The following is a 21,479-nucleotide window of genomic DNA, read 5'->3' on the forward strand; positions in this document are numbered from 1 at the left end:
GGTGGAGCTCAATTTGTCCTCTGAAATAGAGCCTGATTGAAATGGCCATAAAATGACACAGGCTTTAATAGCCATGTCATGAAACTCCCCCTCACAAAGCGGGAGGAAAAATCCGCTTGTAAAAGTGAAATATGTCTCTGGGGATGTTTATATGGTTGAATCTCCAGAGGAGATCAGATGTCATCAGACTCACTTTTCAGTCCATCTCGACCAATCAAAGCAAATATTAGACAATGGATACTGTAGTGTACATCAACATATTATATTATATTAGGCTATATTATATTATATTATATTATAATATAATATAATATAATATAATATAATATAATATAATATAATATAATATAATATAATATAATATAATATAATGTATTAATCAAAACCAGCATAAGACCACAAAAAAATCACGCTCGTTCACACACTCTGTCAAGTCTGTATAACATGTCTGAATAATGTATAGGATTGCTAGTGCCATTCGGGGAGATATTTTTAGTTACAGTACGGTATGAATGACGTAAGTTTGTGTGATCGCTGTGCTCAACATACATAATACAACACAGATGTTAGCAGTAAGCACGCTTACAGAAGTTACTCGTCCACAATGATCATGTATGAAAGTTAACAGGTGGATACATTTATAGTACCAATAATTTAAATCCAAATAAAAATATACAGTCACCGTCAGCAAAGATGTCCGAAAGAGCCTTTACGGAATAATCTTAAAATTCAATTCAATTCAATTCAAGTTTATTTGTATAGCGCTTTTTCACAATACATATTGTTTCAAAGCAGCTTTACAGAAAATGCATTTCAAAAATATACATACAAAAATACAGTTAGTTAATCATAAAATTTAGGGCATAACATATCGCCGGCGTTGGGTCGTCTCTTCACAGGCGTCGAGTCGTCTCATCACAGGCGTTGGGGCATCTGAAGTCTCCATGAGAGGCTGGATACATAACTGGAGCTGACGAACTCTATTTGAGTTATCTCGGGACAGGCGTCCCGAGATAACAACAAAAAAGGCAGATGGGAAATAATTAGCGTAGCTGCTGTTCATAATATGAATGCATTTGATCTGATTTAACTGTAGTATAAAAGGTATGAGATGCATTATATGAATGCTTGGCTAAAGAGATGCGTCTTTAATCTAGTTTTAAACTGGGAGAGCGAGTCTGAGCCTCGGACAATATCAGGGAGGCTTTTCCAGAGTTTAGGAGCAAGATGTGAAAACGCCCTCCCTCCTTTAGTGGACTTAGTTAGGTACGACCAGAAGCCTCGAATTTAGCGATCTTAAAGAGCGCGATGGATTATATGGCGATAGAAGATCTCTTAAATACACAGGAGCTAAACCATTTAGGGCTTTATAGGTCAGTAACAATACTTTGTAATTGATACGGAACTTAATAGGTAACCAGTGTAGAGATGATCAAATTGGTGTTATATGATCATATTTTCTTAGTAAGAACTCTAGCAGCTGCATTTTGGTAACTGTAGCTTGTTTACGGAGGATGCAGGACAACCAGCTAATAAAGCATTACAGTAATCTAGTCTCGAGGTCATGAATGCATGAACTAACTTTTCTGCATCAGAAACAGAGAGCATGTTACGTAGCTTAGCAATGTTTCTAAGGTGGAAAAAGGCTGTTCTTGTGACATTTGAAATATGATTTTCAAAAGTGAGCTTAAAGTGACTTCAAAGCAACACTTGTTGCTCATGCACAGTTGTGATGAACTATTTTTATTAGCTCATTATTTATTCCTTTTGAGACTGTGTTGGAGGAGGGTGTACCTTTCAATGTATTTTGTTGGACAATATTCTGTGCTAAAATTACATTTTAAACTTTTTTGGAAATAAAATTAAAGGCTCTTTTGTTTAGCTAGCCTTTAATGCGTCCTAAAATGCAAAAATACAACTTCATGTAGTATTATTATTATTACTATCTTTTGCATAATTTGACAAATATACAGCTTTTTGGAAATTATGCACACAATAAAAATATTCTGTTCATATATGATATTTACCCTGATTTTTCTTTGTTTTCTTCACACATCAAATGCTGTCTCACATTTCATGCTCTTCAGGGACATTACTGTCTCCTTGGTACTAGTAAGCAAGTACTGTACATTAATATTTGTTTTAGTTTAATGTGGCCTTTCATATAACAAAAATACAGTTCAATATATTAGGTCTAATAAAAATCAACTCCTGGGACATTTTAGCTCTCTGCCTCAGTGCAGTGTAAGTGTATTGCTGAGAAATATTTTCAATTTGAATGTTTTTGAAACCTACTGACAAAGCGAGATTCTCATAAAACCCATTACCTTCAGCAATGCGTCTCTTTATGCATCTGGTCTTATGAAAAGTCAAACGGGTTAATAGTATATGAGAACATGTGTCTGTTCACTGCATTGTTTTATAATACCTGCCAGCAATCTGCTTACAGTGTACAGTGCAGTGCACAAACAATTGAGTGCGCAGCGCACCTACACACACACACACACACACACACACACACACACACACACACACACACACACACACACGAATACAGTGATATATTAAAGCCACCCAAAAGATCGATAACGAAATGAAAGCTTTAGACATGCTAGTATAACACAGTAAGTTCAACAATAGCATTGTGCTTTTCTCACTACATTTCTCTATTGGTGGAATATCTCTTTTATATCCCTCTGTCTCTCTAGCTGTAGGATACTTCTATGTGTGATTCAATTTGAAATAGAGAGTTAGAGTCAATCCTATTCCTGAAGGTCCTCATGCACTATAACACGTGATTTTCAAATGAACCCAAAGACCGTGATTAATGCTTCAGGTTTGTTTGATTCGAGAAGAAACCCAAGCTGCATTTAGAGTACTGTACCAACCCTGACACATTTTATTATGAAGTTTAAAACGTCAAAACACTGAGTTTCTTTTTCCTTGTTCTTTTTTTTTTTTTTTTTTTTTTTGTCAATTGCTGTTGTATATTTCATGTTGTCTCTGCTGGTTTTGTGTGAACCTCCGTTTAAAGCATCTGTGCCCATGTTTGTAAAATGATTTAGCTCATCTTTGTGCATGTGTATATGAATATGTTTATGCATTTGAGGGCTCTTCTTCTAAAGAGTCGATTTTAAAGCTACGCCACAGGGGATCCGCCTTCAGAGAAATAATGACTGTCAGTTTCCCCACAGACATTTGAACGAGAAATTGTTTGATATATCAGTGTGGGATTGTATAATTATACAGATAAACTGGTTCTTGAAGGCTGCATGTTTTTGGTTGGCACATCATAAACTTCCCATCATCATCATCATCATCATCATCATCATCATCACAATGACCAACAGAAATTACAGTAATGTTTGTATGTTAGCCAGAATTTAATTAAGAATGCGTTTTAAAGTCTAATTCCCAAATTTGAATTGAATTTTCATCAAGGTTGCATTTAAAATCTCCATAATCTCTGTAAGTGTAGTAATTTTTCATTATTCATAAACATGTTATCATATACATAATAAAAAGTTCATTTTCAGAAACATTATATGATATAAATAATAAATATCTTAAATGCCAACTATGAAAAGGTGTTCATATTTTCATTTTAGGGCCCATGATAAAAGAAAACTTAATTTCCCAGAATGCCACTTTACCAAAAGTCTTTAAAATGAAGCAAATTATCAACATATAACCCATAGATTCAAATTTTGCCAGTATTTATTTTAGAAATTTACGTGAAAACAATTTGGTATACATTTTGATGTAGTGCAAAAATAATTTAAAAACTTTTAGTTAATAAAAAATATTCCTGTCATGACAACTCTCGGATTGTTTGGCATGGTGATGGATATGATAGTGTTTTATGATATGATATGATTGGTCTTGGTGGAATAGATCTGCTGCTGCTGCAGAGCATATACGGGACTTGCTGCCAATACACACACGACACGCAGCTGTGAACAAGTAAGACATGCTGTTGCTGTACAATATAGCATACATGAATGACCCCGTAGCTGATCTATGCAGGTGGAGCTGGGGAAGGTGGAGGGTTTCTGAAAGTGCGCTCCAACTGCTACAGAAAATGCTGACCAGTATGTGAAGGTTGAGCAGTGATCTCATTGCCATCTAGAGTTTTATGACAGAACTTTGTATATTCAACATCAGGAAATAGAGAAAATTAATGTTGACATTTATATTTTGTTAAAAAAAAAAAACGTGAGAGCCCAAGATAGACAGAGTTTCTGGAAACTGTCTAAGTAAAGCTGTCTAAGTAAAGCTGCCAAACACCATGAAGATATCATTAACATACTGAGCAATTAACAGCATCTCTTGTGGCTAGTAAGGTGCAGAATACAAATCTTTTTCTTTCCATCCTGATGATTTCTGATGCATCAAGCCTGTCTCCCTGCCGTCTTGTGGTCCCACGATACAGGAAAGCCATCGCCCTCTCATTCCGATTACACAAATATTTGCATTTGGCATTTACAGCTGATTTCAGCTGCACTCCCTCTGAGCTATGCAATGTTTCCCACACGAATTGAAGGTTTTCTGTCTATAATGACTGAGTAATAAAATTCACCCTTCTGAGAGGATCCAACACTCACAATATTTACATCTTGACATTTCAATCAGCGGAGTTTGATAAGTTGGTATTAAAACAGGCAGAGGGGGGACCTCACAGAATCCGCCACTGAAAGAGAAAATATCTCACTACAAAATAGATTCAAAACTGAACGTGAACATATTAAAACAATACATATAATATTATTACATAAATATTTATTCATAAATAAAATATTTAAAAAAATGTTTACTATTGAATATTAAATTACATATTCATTTGTTAATTAAATTAAATATGTATATTTATATATAGAATTAAATGATAGATAAATAGATAGATAGATAGATAGATAGATAGATAGATAGATAGATAGATAGATAGATAGATAGATAGATAGATAGATAGATAGATAGATAGATAGATAGATAGATAGATAGATAGATAGATAGATAGATAGATAGATAGATAGATAGATAGATAGAGATAGTGGGCGGTGAGAAAGTGAGGGATGAAGAGAAAGAAAGAAATAAAGAAACATAACTCCCCTAGGACAAACACAAGCTCTCAGACCACTGACCCAAACTCCTCAGGCGCTGTATGTCAGTGTTTGTGAGTGTGTGTGTGTGAGAGAACAACACCCTCGTTCAAATCTTCAGGGGCCATATTGTGGAATCCCATCATGTTGGGAACACAGAAATGAAATGCCCTGTCACTGCAGATAGTGAGATGCATGATGAGAAAGAATATGGTTGAAAGAGCCGTTTCTCAGCTGAGAAGTCGATCTCTCGGGACGTTTGACATTTTCACATTTTGCACACACACACACACACGCACACACGCACGCACAAACGCACGCACGCACGCACACACACACACACGCACACACACACACACACACGCACGCAAGCGCACGCACGCACACACGCACACACACACACACACACATACACACACCACAGGCTGTTGACCAGCAGCGTCAGCCCCCGTTTTGACCCAGTCAGGATGGATTAATCTGATGTGAGGTAATGTGTGCAGAGATTGAATTGATTGGCTGTTTCACCCTGTGCTGCCCATCCACTGAAGGACAGAGCCATTCCTTAAAGCAACATAAAGCATGCTCTGTTCTGACGGATATTCCATTCCAGCACTTTCATGTTTCAACTAGATAAAGGTCATTCCATTCTAACACTTATGTAACATTTGATCATGTTGGTTGGTTCATCTTAGTCCTTTCTTTACGGTTCCATTGCTTAGCCTGTCCCTCATGCTCTACTGTCGGTTAAGGTCTTTTCACACCATGTCTGATGCAATTAACTTTTTTTTCACAACAAGTCCAATTCAGAAATGATGTACAATTTAAAAAATATATTTTTTACTTAATCAGTATTTTTGACTTGTTTTCTAAAATAAATATATATACATCCTCAAAACAAGATGCAAAACTGCATAATTAAGACTTGTTTTATTTTATCTATTTTTTTAAGTAAATTCAAAAAAAAAAATTGAGATTTATTTGCCTTTAGCTAAAGAAACCTTTTCAATGGGGTAGTAACAATAAACTTACTTTAAAGATATTGTTTTAATTTTAATATTGTTTAAGTCTTATTTTACCCAATTTTGCAAATTTTGTTTTAAGGACGTTTACAAAGCTTTTACAGCACTAAAATGAAAAAAAATATATTTTTTTTTTTCCCAGTGTAGTTATCTTAGTCCCCCAGGAGTCACAGACATGGCTTCAGTCTAGTCCCAGACTAAACTGCATGTTTGAGCTGTTTTAAATGAAAGCAATTTGCCCTGACAAATCTTAAAATATGTCAGTGCCAATTTTTTGTCTCAAGATGTCAACACGCGTTAAGGCACGTTTATAAAAGCTACTTAAATGCCCTAATTGAGCTAAGGCTTAATCCTGGCTTAATCTAAGCCCGGTCTGTGAAACCGGACCCTAATGTTTTCCTTAAAATGTCATCAAATATTTGGACTTGTTGTGAATAGGCCTTTACTTGTACACTAATTTGCGTCTCTCTGCACTTGTCTGTCCTGTATCTCTATTATTAGTTATAGAGGAAGCATCGGAACTATGATGTCATGTTATCCATATCCAAAAATTACAAACAGTATGAACTGACTGGAACAAACAGCTTGCTTTAGAACATGGCTGTTTTGTTTTTCTTAGACACTAAAGCCAAAAACTAGGCACAACTTGCTTTCATGGCCAATAAATCTGGAACAAGCAAGTGAGATTTGGAGTAGAGGGCCCAGCACAGATTTAGAGGTTTTATTTTGGGCGCTATTAAAAAAAAGCACCCCTGTATCGATCTGTGTGCAAGTCCGCATAACTGTCCCTGTACTAAAACTCCCTCCACAAACAGGGATCAGAAGCTTTATACTACCTGACAGTTAGAAGAGTATCCCCCTGTAAACATGATGGCTGATGCTAAGACCCGCTCCAAACATTGAGGGGCATGTTCAATAGCTCAGGCTAAATTTCATCTGAAGCCTCCGCTGTTTTTTTTAGGGTGAAACCCACTAAGCTTTACTGATCCACAATAAACTGTTTTGAATGCACCAGACAAGGTGGGTGGATTGAGAAAGATCAGGAGCGATCTTTGAAAAAAATGAATTCAGACATTTGATTTGACTCATTATCACCATTTTCTCCTTCCTCTAATAGAACTCTGTGTTTTTCTGCTTTGCGATTTCAGCTTTTACGTTTCAAAGGCATGTCTACACATTTCAAACACTCGGAAAGAGAAAAACACTTTTCATTGATGTGATATTGAGATAGTGAGATGGTGAAGATCTCTGTTAGAATTTCAATCATTTTGATGGCCTAGCAAGTAGCCGTCGGGCACCCAGAGCAGTTCTGTTATTAATTTTTTGGTTATGTCTTCTTTTCATCTCTGTGACCCTCAGAGCTTTAATTAAAGTTAGCAAAAAAAATACCGGGAAGCTTGTGTATGTTTCCTGCATAAGAAAAACAGACCTATTATTTGAGTAGGCTAAAGTATTGCTATAAAAATAGCTAAATTATTGCTATCATTTTAATTTTTCAATTTAGTACAATTAAATATAAAAAATAACACAACACATAATGTGTGCAATTAATCATGCCCCCTGACCTTAATAAAAATGTGCTTACAACAACAATTTAAGTTAAACTTTTTAACTCACAAGGGATTTTGTTAACACTTTACAATACGGTTTCATTAGTTTACATTAGTAAACTTTTATAGTTAACATGAACTAAGAATAAACAATTCTTCTACAGCATTTATTAATCGTATTATGTTAATTTCAACATTTACTAATACATCATTAAAATCAAATGTTGTGTTTGTTAACATTAGTTAGTGAACTGTGATGTATTGCTCATTGTTAGTTCATGGATACAGCCGCCGCCGGCTAAAAATAACTATTGTTCTTAAATGTTTAATAACTTTTAAACCGCTAAATCCAATCTGTATGCTTTAAAAAAAGTCCCGTAAAGAGGAGATTCACGGCTTTTATGAGGTATCGGGTTAATCACGGACATTCAGAGGCTCCGTAGTGAATGTGATTGCATCAAACAGGAATGATTGTTGATGCTATGATATCTAGAATATCCAAGTAAAACTTTCTAAAGGAAAAAATCCAAACTTCAGGAGGATTTGTTTGAGTTGAGTTAAAAAAAAATCACAAAAAATGTGCTACCGTTTTTCCTAAATCTGGTAAATTAATCCATTCCAAGACTAAATGAATGTAAAATTGGGAATTTAAATGAGCTAAATGGAAACTTCAAGTTCTCCTGTTTAAAATGATATGGCACTTGATGCTGACTGCTATAATGGGTTAGAAAAACAAAGAAAAGAACAGGCGAGTCAGGTGCTCCAAAAATGTTGGTTAATACATTACAGTAATGTTAACAAAGTGTAACTGAGATTTAAAAAACAAAAACATGGCGCTGAGATACTCAAAAACATTGAGAAAAGATGATGAAAAATCCATTAAATTATTTTTAAAACGTTATTAATGTCATTGAAATTAAATATAATAAAAATATACAAATTTAATTGAAATAAAATGTGTTTAACGTAATTAATTTGATTTAAAAGTAAAATATAAAATTAATTACATGACAAATTCAAATATATTTAAATGATATATATATACATTGATGGCTCAACTATAAAACATAGCTATACCTATAATAGCATATGTCTATGTAACAGACATGAGATGCTGACTGCAATGTCATTCAGAGACAAATATTCTTATGAAATGTGTGTGTGTGTGTGTTCTTTGTTGCAGTGCACGTGAAGGCTGGCACATGTGAGGTGATTGCAGCCCACCGCTGCTGTAACAGAAATAAGATTGAGGAGCGATCACAGACAGTTAAGTGTTCCTGCTTCCCTGGACAAGTCGCTGGAACGACAAGGGCTGCACCCTCCTGCGTGGATGGTAAAACAGATCTTCAGATCATTTCTATTCTATTCAGGCAAAATGCCACTGGGTTTTAATAATAGCCTAATTCACAAATAGTGTGTGTGCTTAAAATGAATGATAACGACTCAATTGAAATACTCATTGACAGAGCTAGTTCCCTTTCGTAGGGAACTCGCACTGCGTCGTTGAAAACGACTCTTTGGGGACGCTCCCTTAGCGTGCGTATCTGAAGTATGAATGAAACTAATCCAATCCTGATTGGTGTTGTGTCGTGACGTAACATGTGACGGCATAACCGGATGTATAAAGTCACGCCGGCACACACACACATTAGCTTTCGCTCTTCAGCAAGTGTTCTTTGTGAAAACTGTCTGTCTTATTTGGTGTTGTTTGTCTGTTACAAAAATCCCTGTCATGGCGAGTGAACAATATACAAAGTGTGTGCACCCCTGCCCTCGTTTTCTCACGGGTGGGGACACGCATTTAATGTGTGTGTATTGTTTGGGAGCGCAGCATGCACAGGCAGCTCTCGAGGGAGCTGCCTGTGAACACTGTGAAGCACTTCCCATTAGAGTGCTGCGCTCCCGCTTGGCCATTTTCAATGATGATGGCCAGGCTCGCGGTCCCCGCGGTTCGGGTCCCGCGTCCGTTGAGGCGGCGCGGCGGCTTAGATCGTGGGGATCGCAAAAGGATCTTTCAGAGGGGAACGAGACTGCTGCGGCACTTTCTCGTTCTTCATCTGAAGGTTCTGTAGCGCTCGCTCACGGTGCAGAAGCCCGCGCCGCGGCTTCTTCTGCCCGCGACGATCGCCCGATGCTCGAGCTGTCTGCTTCCGAGGAAGTGGATGTGCTCAGCATCGGCAGCGAGGAACGTGAGTCATACTCGCCGGCTCACGTCCCCGCTTATGAGGAGTTGGTGGAGGTTGTGACACGTGCTGTGGCCAGACTAAACATCAGCTGGCCACAAAATAAGCAGGATGATATTTGTCAAAGCAAGCTAGACGAGAGATTCCTGCAGCACCGCTCACAACCTCAGCGCCGGGGTTTGCCATTTTTCCCAGATCTGCATAAAGAGATTTCCAGATCCTGGGAAAAACCCCACTCTTTCCGTATTTCATCACCAAATTCATATTATTATAGTAATGTGGTGGGTGCGAGAGAGATGGGATATGGCAAGATGCCGCCGATGGAGGAAGCCTTAGCGAGCTATCTTTCTCCTGAAGCGGCATCTTCGCTTAAAACCCCGGCGCTGCCCAGCAAACCGTGCAGGGACACCTCTGCACTGGTTGGCCGGGCTTATATGGCGGCTGGTCAGGCTGGTACGTCTCTGCACTCAATTGCGATTTTGCAGGCGTACCAGGCTGACCTCCTTAAAGACCTGGATGAGGGCGAGGGACCATCACCTTCGGATATTGCGGAATTGAGAAGAGCCACAGATTTATCTCTCCGGGCCACTAAAGAGACGGCACGTGCTATTGGCCGCTCTATGGCGGCTATGGTGGCTACGGAGAGACATCTGTGGCTAAATCTTTCAGGCATTAAGGAGAAGGATAAAGCTTTTCTGCTGGACGCACCGCTATCGCCTTCTGGCCTGTTCGGCGACGCAGTCACTACTGTCGTCGACAGGTTTCAGGAGGCGAAAAAACAGTCAGCGGCGTTTCAGCAGTATCTCCCTCGCCGCTCGAAATCAGGGTCTAGGAGGGCTGGCTCAGGTGGCCAGCCCCAGCCGTCAACTAGCTCCCACCGCCAGGATCAGAGAGAGAGCGTTTCTTCTAGAGCCCCTCCTCCGGGAGCTTGGCAACAGAGGAAACGCTCTCAATCGAAGTCCTCTAACCAGAAGGGCGACCTGAGGGCCGTCCTTCAGGCGAAGAGGGCTTCGGGAAAGAGGTCCTAACCGGAATGGTAGGACCTCGGAGGGCTGCCCCCCCCCCCCGCTGTGGCGCAATCGAGGTTGTTCTCACAGCGGGGCCCTCTGGAAAAAGATGTTCTCCCGCCGTCCTGGACGCTTCGGGCCGCATCGATTTCCAGCGAACGCACACCGTGGCGTTCGCCCCAAAAGCTTGCAAAAGAGCATCGACTATGGTCACAAAATCCTTCTCGACTTCTTCCTGCCGGTCGTCCGTTTCAGGAGGTCGAGAACAGTGCTCGAAAAACACCCGAGGCCAGTCTCGAGAGGCTGGTTCCCTTAGTAGATTTTGTAGAAGAATGGCAACGCCTTCCGAATATATCTATGTGGGTCCTGAATATAATAAAAAATGGGTACAGACTGCAGTTCGGTCACCGACCCCCCAAGTTCGCTGGGGTGGTACTGACTGCAGTGGTTCCAGAACAGGCTCGGGTTATGGAACAAGAGGTACAGACTCTACTGGTGAAAGGGGCCATAGAAAGTGTTCCCCTACCAGACAAGGAGTCAGGGTTTTACAGCCGGTACTTTATAGTTCCCAAGAAGGATGGCGGGCTGAGGCCGATTTTAGATCTGAGGCAGTTGAATCGCTCTCTGAGGAGATTCAGGTTCAAGATGCTCACTATTCCCATCATCGTGAATCAAATCAGATCCGAGGATTGGTTTGTCACGATAGATCTAAAAGACGCCTATTTTCACGTCTCCATCCTTCCATGTCACAGGAGGTTCCTGAGGTTCGCTTTCGGGGGCGAAGCGTACCAATATCGGGTTCTTCCATTCGGCCTAGCACTCTCTCCCCGCACGTTCACCAAGTGTATGGATGCAGCTCTGGCTCCACTGAGGCTTCAGGGCATTCGTATACTGAATTACATCGACGACTGGCTCATATTGGCCCAGTCTCGGGAAATGGCAGTTCGGCATCGAGATGTCGTCCTTGGCCACATTCAGAACCTGGGGTTAAGGCTCAACATGAAGAAAAGCGTGTTGGAACCAGCTCAGAAAACGATGTTTCTGGGCGTGGTATGGGATTCGGTTACGATGCGGGCACATATGTCTCCCGCGCGTGTCGAATCAATCCTGGCCATGGTGTCTGGGATAAAGCTAGGCCAGGCCATCACTGTAAAGCGATTTCAAAGACTGCTGGGCCTCATGGCAGCGGCATCCAACATAATTCCTTTGGGCCTTCTACACATGAGGCCCCTTCAGTGGTGGCTGAAAACCAAAGGGTTTTCCCCGAAGGGGAATCCGTTCCGTATAATCAGGGTTACGCGCAGATGCCTTCGTTCCCTATCAATATGGAAGAAACCTTGGTTCCTGTCCCAAGGGCCAGTGTTAGGAGCGTCATGTCGCCGGAAATCCGTTTCGACAGACGCTTCCCTCACTGGCTGGGGCGCGGTCATGGACGGCCGCTTTGCCAGGGGTCTGTGGCAGGACCATCATCTTTCTTGGCATATAAATTGCCTAGAAATGTTGGCTGTGTTCAGGGCTCTGAGGAGCTTCCTCCCAGACATCAAGGGTTACCACGTCCTGATACGTTCAGACAATACATCAGTGGTAGCTTATCTGAACCGACAAGGGGGACTCAGATCGCGCCCTCTATCCAGACTGGCGCATCAGATTATTCTATGGTCCCAGGGGAAAATATTATCTATCAGAGCAATATATATCCCAGGGGTTCAGAATCAGGGAGCAGACATCCTGTCGAGGCAGGGGCTGAGGCCCGGGGAATGGAGACTTCACCCAGAGGTGGTGAAGTTGATATGGCAGAGGTTTGGACCAATGGAAGTGGATCTGTTTGCGTCTCGAGAGACGTCCCACTGTCCACTTTGGTTCTCCCTCACTCATCCAGCCCCACTGGGGTTGGATGCCATGGTACAGGCCTGGCCGAGGCTTCGCCTGTACGCTTTTCCCCCGATCGCTCTGCTCCCGGGAGTCCTGGAGAGGGTCCGTCAGGAGGGCGTCAGTCTTCTTCTGGTAGCCCCGTTGTGGCCGGCCCGAGTATGGTTTTCAGACATAATTTCACTCCTGATAGCTCCGCCATGGCAGATTCCTCTGAGGAGTGATCTGTTGTCTCAGGCGGAGGGAACAATATTCCACCCTCGGCCGGAGCTGTGGAAATTGTGGGTCTGGCCCCTGAGGGGGCTCAGTACCTAGATGCTGGTCTATCAGCTGGGGTGGTTGAAACCATACTTAGCTCTAGGGCTCCGTCTACTAGGAGATTATATGGCCTCAAGTGGAATGTCTTTTCCACTTGGTGTAGAGAACATGAGTTAGATCCAGTTAACTGCCCAGTGGCTTCAGTTCTGGAGTTTCTCCAAGATCGTTTCTCCGCGGGTCTCTCCCCGTCCACACTGAAGGTGTACGTAGCTGCCATTGCGGCTTTCCATGCACCACTTAGTGATGGGCCTCTGGGGAGGCACCAACTGGTCATACGTTTTCTCCGTGGTACATGGAGGATGAGACCGACAATCAGGTCCAGGGTTCCATCCTGGGACCTGGCAGTGGTTCTCGAAGGGCTATCCCTGGCTCCCTTCGAACCCCTTCAGTCGGCTTCGCCCAAGGACCTTACATTCAAGATGGCCTTTCTTTTAGCTATTACTTCTCTTAAGAGGGTGGGAGATCTTCAAGCCCTGGCAGTAACGCCAGCCTGCTTGGAGTTTGCCCCAGGCGGAGTTAAGGCCATCTTGCACCCGAGACCTGGCTACGTGCCTAAAGTGCCTTCTAACGTAGCACGGTCCTCGGTCCTGCAAGCCTTTCATCCTCCACCTCATGTGTCGGCAGAAGAGGAGAGGCTTCACTTGCTCTGCCCGGTTAGAGCCTTGAGTGTTTACCTTGAGAGGTCCTCTTCTTGGAGGAGGTCGGACCAACTGTTAGTGTGTTTTGGGTCACCTAAAAAGGGGCTCCCGGCATCCAAACAAACTGTGAGCAATTGGATTGTTCAGGCTATTACTTCGGCCTACAAGGTGCGCAATTTGCCTTCACTTTTGGCCGTAAGGGCTCATTCTACTAGAGGCATTGCGTCCTCTAGGGCCCTCCTCTCGGGAGTGCCCCTCCAGGAGATCTGTGAGGCAGCCGGTTGGGCTACCCCGCACACTTTTATCAGATTTTATAGTCTGCACCTCCCTAGTACGCCTGGCGCACATGTGCTCTCATCCTAGCTAAGTGCCTGAGATCAGTTTCACTCTAGGGCAGGCCTTTTTTCGGTGTGTGGCCTAGTGGGTATTCGTTCCCCAAAGAGTCGTTTTCAACGACGCAGTGCGAGTTCCCTACGAAAGGGAACGTCTCGGGTTACGACTGTAACCCTTGTTCCCTGAGGAGGGAACGAGACACTGCGTCGTTTTGCCACGCCCTTTAAACGCCTGTGAGCGGCTTGCTTCATCGCGAGGCTAATGTGTGTGTGTGCCGGCGTGACTTTATACATCCGGTTATGCCGTCACATGTTACGTCACGACACAACACCAATCAGGATTGGATTAGTTTCATTCATACTTCAGATACGCACGCTAAGGGAGCGTCCCCAAAGAGTCGTTTTCAACGACGCAGTGTCTCGTTCCCTCCTCAGGGAACAAGGGTTACGGTCGTAACCCGAGACGTTCAGTGCATTCAGTGTTTGGATGAACTGGATTGTTGGTGCAACTAGCCAAGCTGAGCCAATTCGTCCACATGATGATAAAGATGCAATTGTGCCCTGCATCTTTCACTCTTTCTCCCCCGTCTCTTTTCCTCTCATTCTCTGTCTTTCGGTCTCTTTGTCTCCCTCAGCTGTCTGGCTGTTTCATTTAATATTGTGTCAACACTGTCCACTTGACAGAGAAATCGATCGTTATCTTATTTTGCCTGACTGTAAGCTCAGGAAAAAATAGCTCAAGTGTCTCTACACACAGCGCTCTGCGTGAGAGGAAATGTCAAATAAGCCAAGTTTCACCCCATCTCATGCTTCATTCTTTCTCTCTGAATCATCTCAAATAACTCCTCATCTGTTTGCCACTTTCTTGCTCCGGAGCTGATCCATGATCCTCTGAGTTTAAAGGGGTCATATCCTTTTTTCCTTTTTCTTTTTTCAGTTTATGTCTTTCCCTGGAGTCCACTTAGCTTAAGTCAAGGTACAAAAACATTTTAATTTATGCATGGGGCTTGAATTTTAATGGAATTAATTACATTAATTATAATTAATTACTAGACGGACGTTTTTGGTTGTTGTGTCACATCTTGCATTATAATTGGCACGTTTTTTAAGATGATGTGCCAAACAGTTGAAACTTTCAAAAATGCATCTCAGGACCCCTGCTGTCCTGTCACATCCCATTTGCGTATTCATTCTCTACTGCCTGCTCTCTGTAAGTGTGACTTTAGTAGTGTACAGTACATGTCAGGGAGCATGATTAAATTCATTAATGTTTTTTAATTAAGTGTTCTAAATTAACATGTTAAATCTGCAGCACTGGTAATTTGGTTTTGCAGGTCAATTTTTCCACCCTTTCTCCAACCATACGAAATTAACAGGCTGCTTTTGCTATAACCTCTAATGCCCTCTTTTATGATTGGCTAACCTTTGTGCATATTAAATAAGGCAGTTACTTTGCAAAGCCTGCACTACATTGTGACAAATTCACAAGACAATCCACACTTGGTTTGAGACCTATACATGTGTAATGTTGGGTTTCTTCAAAATGATGCAGAGTAGTAGGTGCTACACCCAGCCAGGAACAGCACAACATTTTACCTGATTTGTTTTTCCCCATTCCATGATATGACCCCTATACTCACTGGAAGTGACTGTGTCTGTACTGTATGTACTAACCTTAGTGGTCTTGTCCATGTTCCCTGTGTGTGTGTGCGTGTGTGTGCGTGTGTGTGTGTGTGTGTGTGTGTGTGTGTGTGTGTGTGTGTGTGTGTGTGTGTGTGTGTGTGTGTGTGTGTGTGTGTGTGTGTGTGTGTGTGTGTGTGTGTGTGTGTGTGTGTGTAGCATCTATAGTAGCTCAGAAGTGGTGGTGTCAGATGCAGCCGTGTGTGGATGGTGAGGAGTGTAAAGTCCTGCCCGACCTCACAGGCTGGAGCTGCAGCACAGGCAACAAGGTGAAGACCACCAAGGTTAGTATACACACCCAGTCACCCACCCACACACACACATACATGCTCATACACTTCAAAACATGAGGACTGTCCTTTTGGCCTGAGGATCCCGTGACTTTGAAAGCTGTCAGGGTAATTTAAACTACCATTTCTGAATGAATAAACAGAAAACGCACAAGAGATAGATTTTATTAGATTCAAATGTTGGCATTAGCATATTGCTAAGCTAACACTGCAACACTCCAGCATAAAATACATATCACACACAAATATTAGAACCAGAAACACGTTTCCCTTCTCAGGTTTTTGACCCATATGGATTTGAATGCAGCTTCCAGAAGACAAAAAAATGATATTTTTACATTTGATCATTGATGGTGCGTTCACACCGGACGCGAATAGCGCGTCAGGCGCGAGTGATTTCAATGTTAAGTCAATGCAAAGACGCGTTACACGCGTTTTACGCACGCACGCAGAGCCGTCGCATAGACTGTGCGAACTGTGCAACCGCACAGGGCCTCGCGCCACTAGGGGGCCTCGCAATCCTGCTGTTTTTTTTTTTTTTGTCTGTCAAGGTCACATAAAAAAAATCCAACAAATTAAGCGGGTTTTTCATTGTCGCTATGTACGTAATGCGTCCTCACTGAAGACGGGAGAGCGGGAAAGCTAAAGCGAGGTAAAGCCAACATATCAGCTGCAAGAGAACGCGACCGATTTCGGAAGCACGAATCAAGTTCTGAGAAAAGGAAATGTCAATCTTCATCTTTATACCAGAAGATAAAATACAATACAACAATCTTCAAGATACAGTAAATCTTCAAATGTGTAACGGATTGTCAACTTAAAAACTGTCTTGTGTGGTGGAACAAGCAATACTATATAGAAATATGTAGTTAGCATCTTAATTTAATCTTTGTTTTATTATTTTATTAGTTCATTAACTAATTGTTAACTCAACTAATTTTTACGTAAAGAGCTGGATACTATTACTAATTAAATAAATGTCAACTAGCCTAAATGCATTGATTAGAATTGCCATAGACTAAATATTTTTGTAGTCGACTAGTAGTCATTCATTTAAGCAATTAGTTGACTAATTTCACGTTTATATTAATTTCTGCTTAAATACTGAGTGTATGGAGGAATATAGCCTATTCCACGCTCAAGCGCATGCATAAATCTTGCCGCAAAGCACCGGCCAAAGCAGGCTAATGATAATATGTCTGAAAAAATAACGAAGCATTTTTATTGTTTATTAATAAAAAATATATATATTTCTAAATCAGTGTCGGCTGCAAACACATCTATATACATCTCCGCTGTAAGTGGATGCGTCTTTAGAGAGAAATGCACCTTTCATACGGATTATTATTACAGCCTAATCAGCCGGTATTTGTTTTCGATTAAATTTTTTTCGTTTAAAAGTGGAAATTTCGAGATTATATAGAAATATTCATCATGTTCTTGAGGCTATACACTGTATTTCAGTTCATTTTTGAGACGCGCTCCAGTTCACGCCACGGAGACAATGAAAGCGCGCCTTGTTTGTTTTATTTTATTTTACAAAAGGACAACGTTTTCTTGTTATTGTGAGTTTGCGACTGATGCATTATTCTTTTATGTATGACCAGAATAGATTGAGTATTTAAAGTTGTTTCCACTGTTGATAGGAAAATGAAAGTGTTCGTGCCGACGTCTGTCATGCATTGCGCGCTCCACACTCCGCAAACACTTGATATGCACCTATAATAGCGAACATTTATCTTGGTTAAAGTTAGAGCGAGCTGGACGGATAAGTCCTTTTCATGTTTAACAAATCAAATCATGCATTTTCTACCTAGAGTTAGCGCTGCACCGGTTTGAAAAAGGTAAACGCATAACAAGCGTAACGAGAGAGCGGCCCCACTGAGGGGGATGCAGAGATTTTTCTGCGTCTTTATATTAACATTTCTGATTGTTTAAATGATCAGCCCTTGGGGGCCTTACAATGCGGTGCCTCAGGGAATTGCCTGGCTTGCCTGCCCTATTGCGGCGCCTTAGACTATGTGCATGATGCTGTATTATTCTACTTGATAAAAACGTATTGCAGCGAGATTATTCGTGCAATAGAACTAGAACAGCTACGCGTGACTGTTATTCATGCGCAATTGAGCATCCACATCAAAGAGCAGGGCCTCGCATTTTAAGTTCGCACAGGGCCTCGCATCCCACCTGCGATGGCACTGCACGCACGTTCACACCGGTGTGATTAGAATGTTCAATGCGTCACATCATTAACTGCTAAATTCAAATTGCGTTCGCTCTTTGGCTGGCGCTGAGCATGCGACAACGCTCGTCATATATCACAATTGTTCAGTGTTTTCAACCGTATAATGCTTATTTTATGTTTCTGTCTGACATTTAAATACACAGAAGTACTTGCAAAAAACATTAATAGTTTGTTAAGTATACACTGATGTCTATGGATGCGGCAATAATCATTTCAAACAGCCTAATTTGACAGCGTGTTTTATTGATATCATATTCTACACATTGCGTAGGTAACTATAAAGTTTACTTTAATCTTACAATATTGTAGGTAGAAATTGAACAGTGCCCCAACTAATTTCTTAGTTTTGAAGCCACAGCCTGGCACTAGTAGCCTGACGTCGTCATACTCAGATTCTAGTCAGAATGTGAGTCTGATACTGCTCCATTGGGCTGTGATTATGGGGCGTGTTTTAACCAAACCAGGAAAGAAAATGCTTCTGCATTCAATTGGATAGACCTACAACCAATTAGAGCAACGGAGTAAGTGTAACATCTTTCCGATCGACAAATGCCGTGATCGCGGTTCTCTGTTCCTCTTTAAAAATTAATGTGCTGTTGATATCTTTTATAACAATGGCAGAATCTCAATTCTCCAGCGGCAGCCATCTTTGTTGTAAACAAATTCAACCCAAGCGGTCTTTGGTGACGTGGATGATTACGTTACTGTTGATCATCTGTCCATCATCGTATAAAGCCCGCCCTGACAATTTGATTGGTCCAAACCACTCTGGTTCGAGCATAGTTGTCCAGACTGAACTTCCTGACCTCAAATGTTGTGGGCGGGGCTAAGTTCGGCTGGCATCCAGGCTATAGCACTAGGCGATTCTTGCAGAACCATCGATTTTTCGCGTGCAGGTGGTTGGGAGAATTCGTCCAAAACTTAAAAAATATATATTTTTTTAGTCTTCTGTTCAAATGACTTGTACTTATCGGCCCAACACAGCGTAGTACGCTAGGTAATGGAAGCTGTTAGGTTTGCAGGACTTCAAAGAACAGCCTCTGGTTTACAAAAAAAACGCTGTACAACACCAAGATAAGGTGTAGTTTGCCCTGCGGTATCATTGCTTAATGCTTTAATTGAATTCATTTCTATAAGCTACTGTACAGAATACGAGGAAGGTCAATGCATATAGTCATTGTAATAGTAATAGTAATAGTAATTGTATAGTAATATTCTCTTATAATTTGGAATAGCGCCAGTAAATGCGTTAATAATGTATGCCCCCTCCCTCCAAGTGTGCCCCCTTTAAAAATACTAAGTGCATGATGACCCTGATTAGAACTCATAGTTGACATTATCTCACTTTGTGCATCATCTATATTTTTTTCCACTCGGCTTGTTACAGTGTTTTTGCATTGATTGCCCTCTCTGTGAAAGATTCAAGCAATGCTGCCTTATAATGTGGCTAAAAGAAGGTGCAACTCACTAGATTTTGGAACAAAGCCTCTGTCTTTCTTTCTCTCAGTGACCTAATTCTTCTTGTTGTGAACACGCTTTGTACCATACCTTAGGAGTTCATGTGGAGAGAGCCTGAAGTTTGTTGGAACTGACATCAAACACAGTAGAGCCTGATTTAGGAAAAAAAAGAAGAACAAAACAGAGGAAGAGAGACAACCCCTTTTTTATCCTGCCAATAAAGCTTCTTGAATCTTGACAAAGAGAGACAGAGACAAAGAAAGAGAGAGACAAGCCAAGCAACAAACACACAAGCACTTATGTTATGAGTGACAGATGTGAAGTGACTGACTCAGACTCTTCTCAACAGAAAAAGTCAAAGGCAGAACAAAGCAGTAAATAAAATGAAGTGACCAGAAGACATGATGTCAAGATTTATTGTGATCTTTATAGTCACTGGAGAGCAGGGTAAAACGATTTCTTGCCAAGCGGAAAATGTTTTAAAACCTTTTTACCTTAGGAATACATATATATATATATATATATATATATATATATATATATATATATATTCATGGCCAGAAATTATGGTAGTCATTACATTTTTATGGTAGATTTTATCACTTCTGCTGAAATTGGTGTGACAGAAAGTTATTTTGGACTCTGCTGGAGAGGACTGGGAATCAAATTATGCACAGACACACAACTACAATTATTATTATAATTATTATATTAAATGCTAAAAGATGCCTATGTATTTTTCATACTTTGCAGTTAGAAATATTGAAAAGTTCTCCAATTAAAAATTTTAACAGGAATAAATTCTCTAGACTTCCTTAGTCTCTTGATTTTTTTCAACGTTGTGAACAACACATGGAGACGTTTTCATACATTGCCTTAAAAAAGAGAGTCATGGTGATTTTTTTTTTTCATGGCAAAAAATAAAACAGGGGAGGAGAACAGAAGTGAAGGAGAGGGTCTGGTTTGATCAATGACTGATAACCTATTGTGTGCCACCATACCTCTTATAAAACACAGACACACACACATATAACACTGATCCATATTTCATCACAGTGAATTCATGTGAGCCTACATGTGTGTGATGAACTGTACTTGAATGTATGTGATGTTTCTTTAGATGAATTGAAATATTTACTTTATAAATGAAAATCCAAAATGAACAGAAGTGTATGTGCGTATTTAGGGATTAAAGTGTTATTTTATGTGGGTTTTTTTCAGTAAATGGAAAGATGTTGTTAGTTAATGTTAGTGTTTAATGTTTAGTTATGTTAGAAACTTAGAGGACTTTCTGTAATGTTTTTGAATTTTGTGGTTATGCAGAAGAGTGGCGACTGTGTTTAGGGTGTGGGCACTCATACACTTTATTTACATTAAACCACACTCGCAGACCTGCACAAATAATATTTAATATGTAAAAAGTGGTTTTAATTAAATAGAACACTAGTAACATCTAGCATTAAAAGTGATTGTAGAGTCAAATTAGCTAAAATTAATTATAATGTAGGCGATTTTAGGCAGGACAAAAACTAACCTGACTAAACTTTATCTAGCAGGATTGACTAAATTAATTTAAGTTCATACAACAAGATTACAACAAATCATTTCAAACAAATTCGATTTGGAAAAGTTAATTTTCGTGGAAAAGCTCTCCTTAATTTAATTAAGTTTGTTCAACAGCTTATTTTTTTGAGTGCTGAAAACCACCAAATTCAATTTTATTACAGCACATATTGTCTTTTTTATAGAAAAAAAAAAAAAACCTTTATTTACTTTACAAGTATTTGAGGG

General features: G+C 40.7%; 1 protein-coding gene across 1 annotated transcript in view; it reads left to right on the plus strand.

Annotated features, from left to right (window-relative positions):
* The window catches only part of tafa3b (TAFA chemokine like family member 3b), a 91,162-nt gene that overhangs the window by 68,060 nt on the left and 1,623 nt on the right, over positions 1–21,479 (plus strand). Inside the window, exons 3-4 of the mRNA XM_079637104.1 lie at positions 8,852–9,001; positions 15,855–15,979. Coding sequence (XP_079493230.1) covers positions 8,852–9,001; positions 15,855–15,979 — 275 coding nt within the window. The remainder of the gene's footprint in view (positions 1–8,851; positions 9,002–15,854; positions 15,980–21,479) is intronic.

This window comes from Phoxinus phoxinus (assembly GCF_949152265.1).
Source record: "Phoxinus phoxinus genome assembly, chromosome: 15".
Lineage (NCBI taxonomy): Eukaryota > Metazoa > Chordata > Actinopteri > Cypriniformes > Leuciscidae > Phoxinus > Phoxinus phoxinus.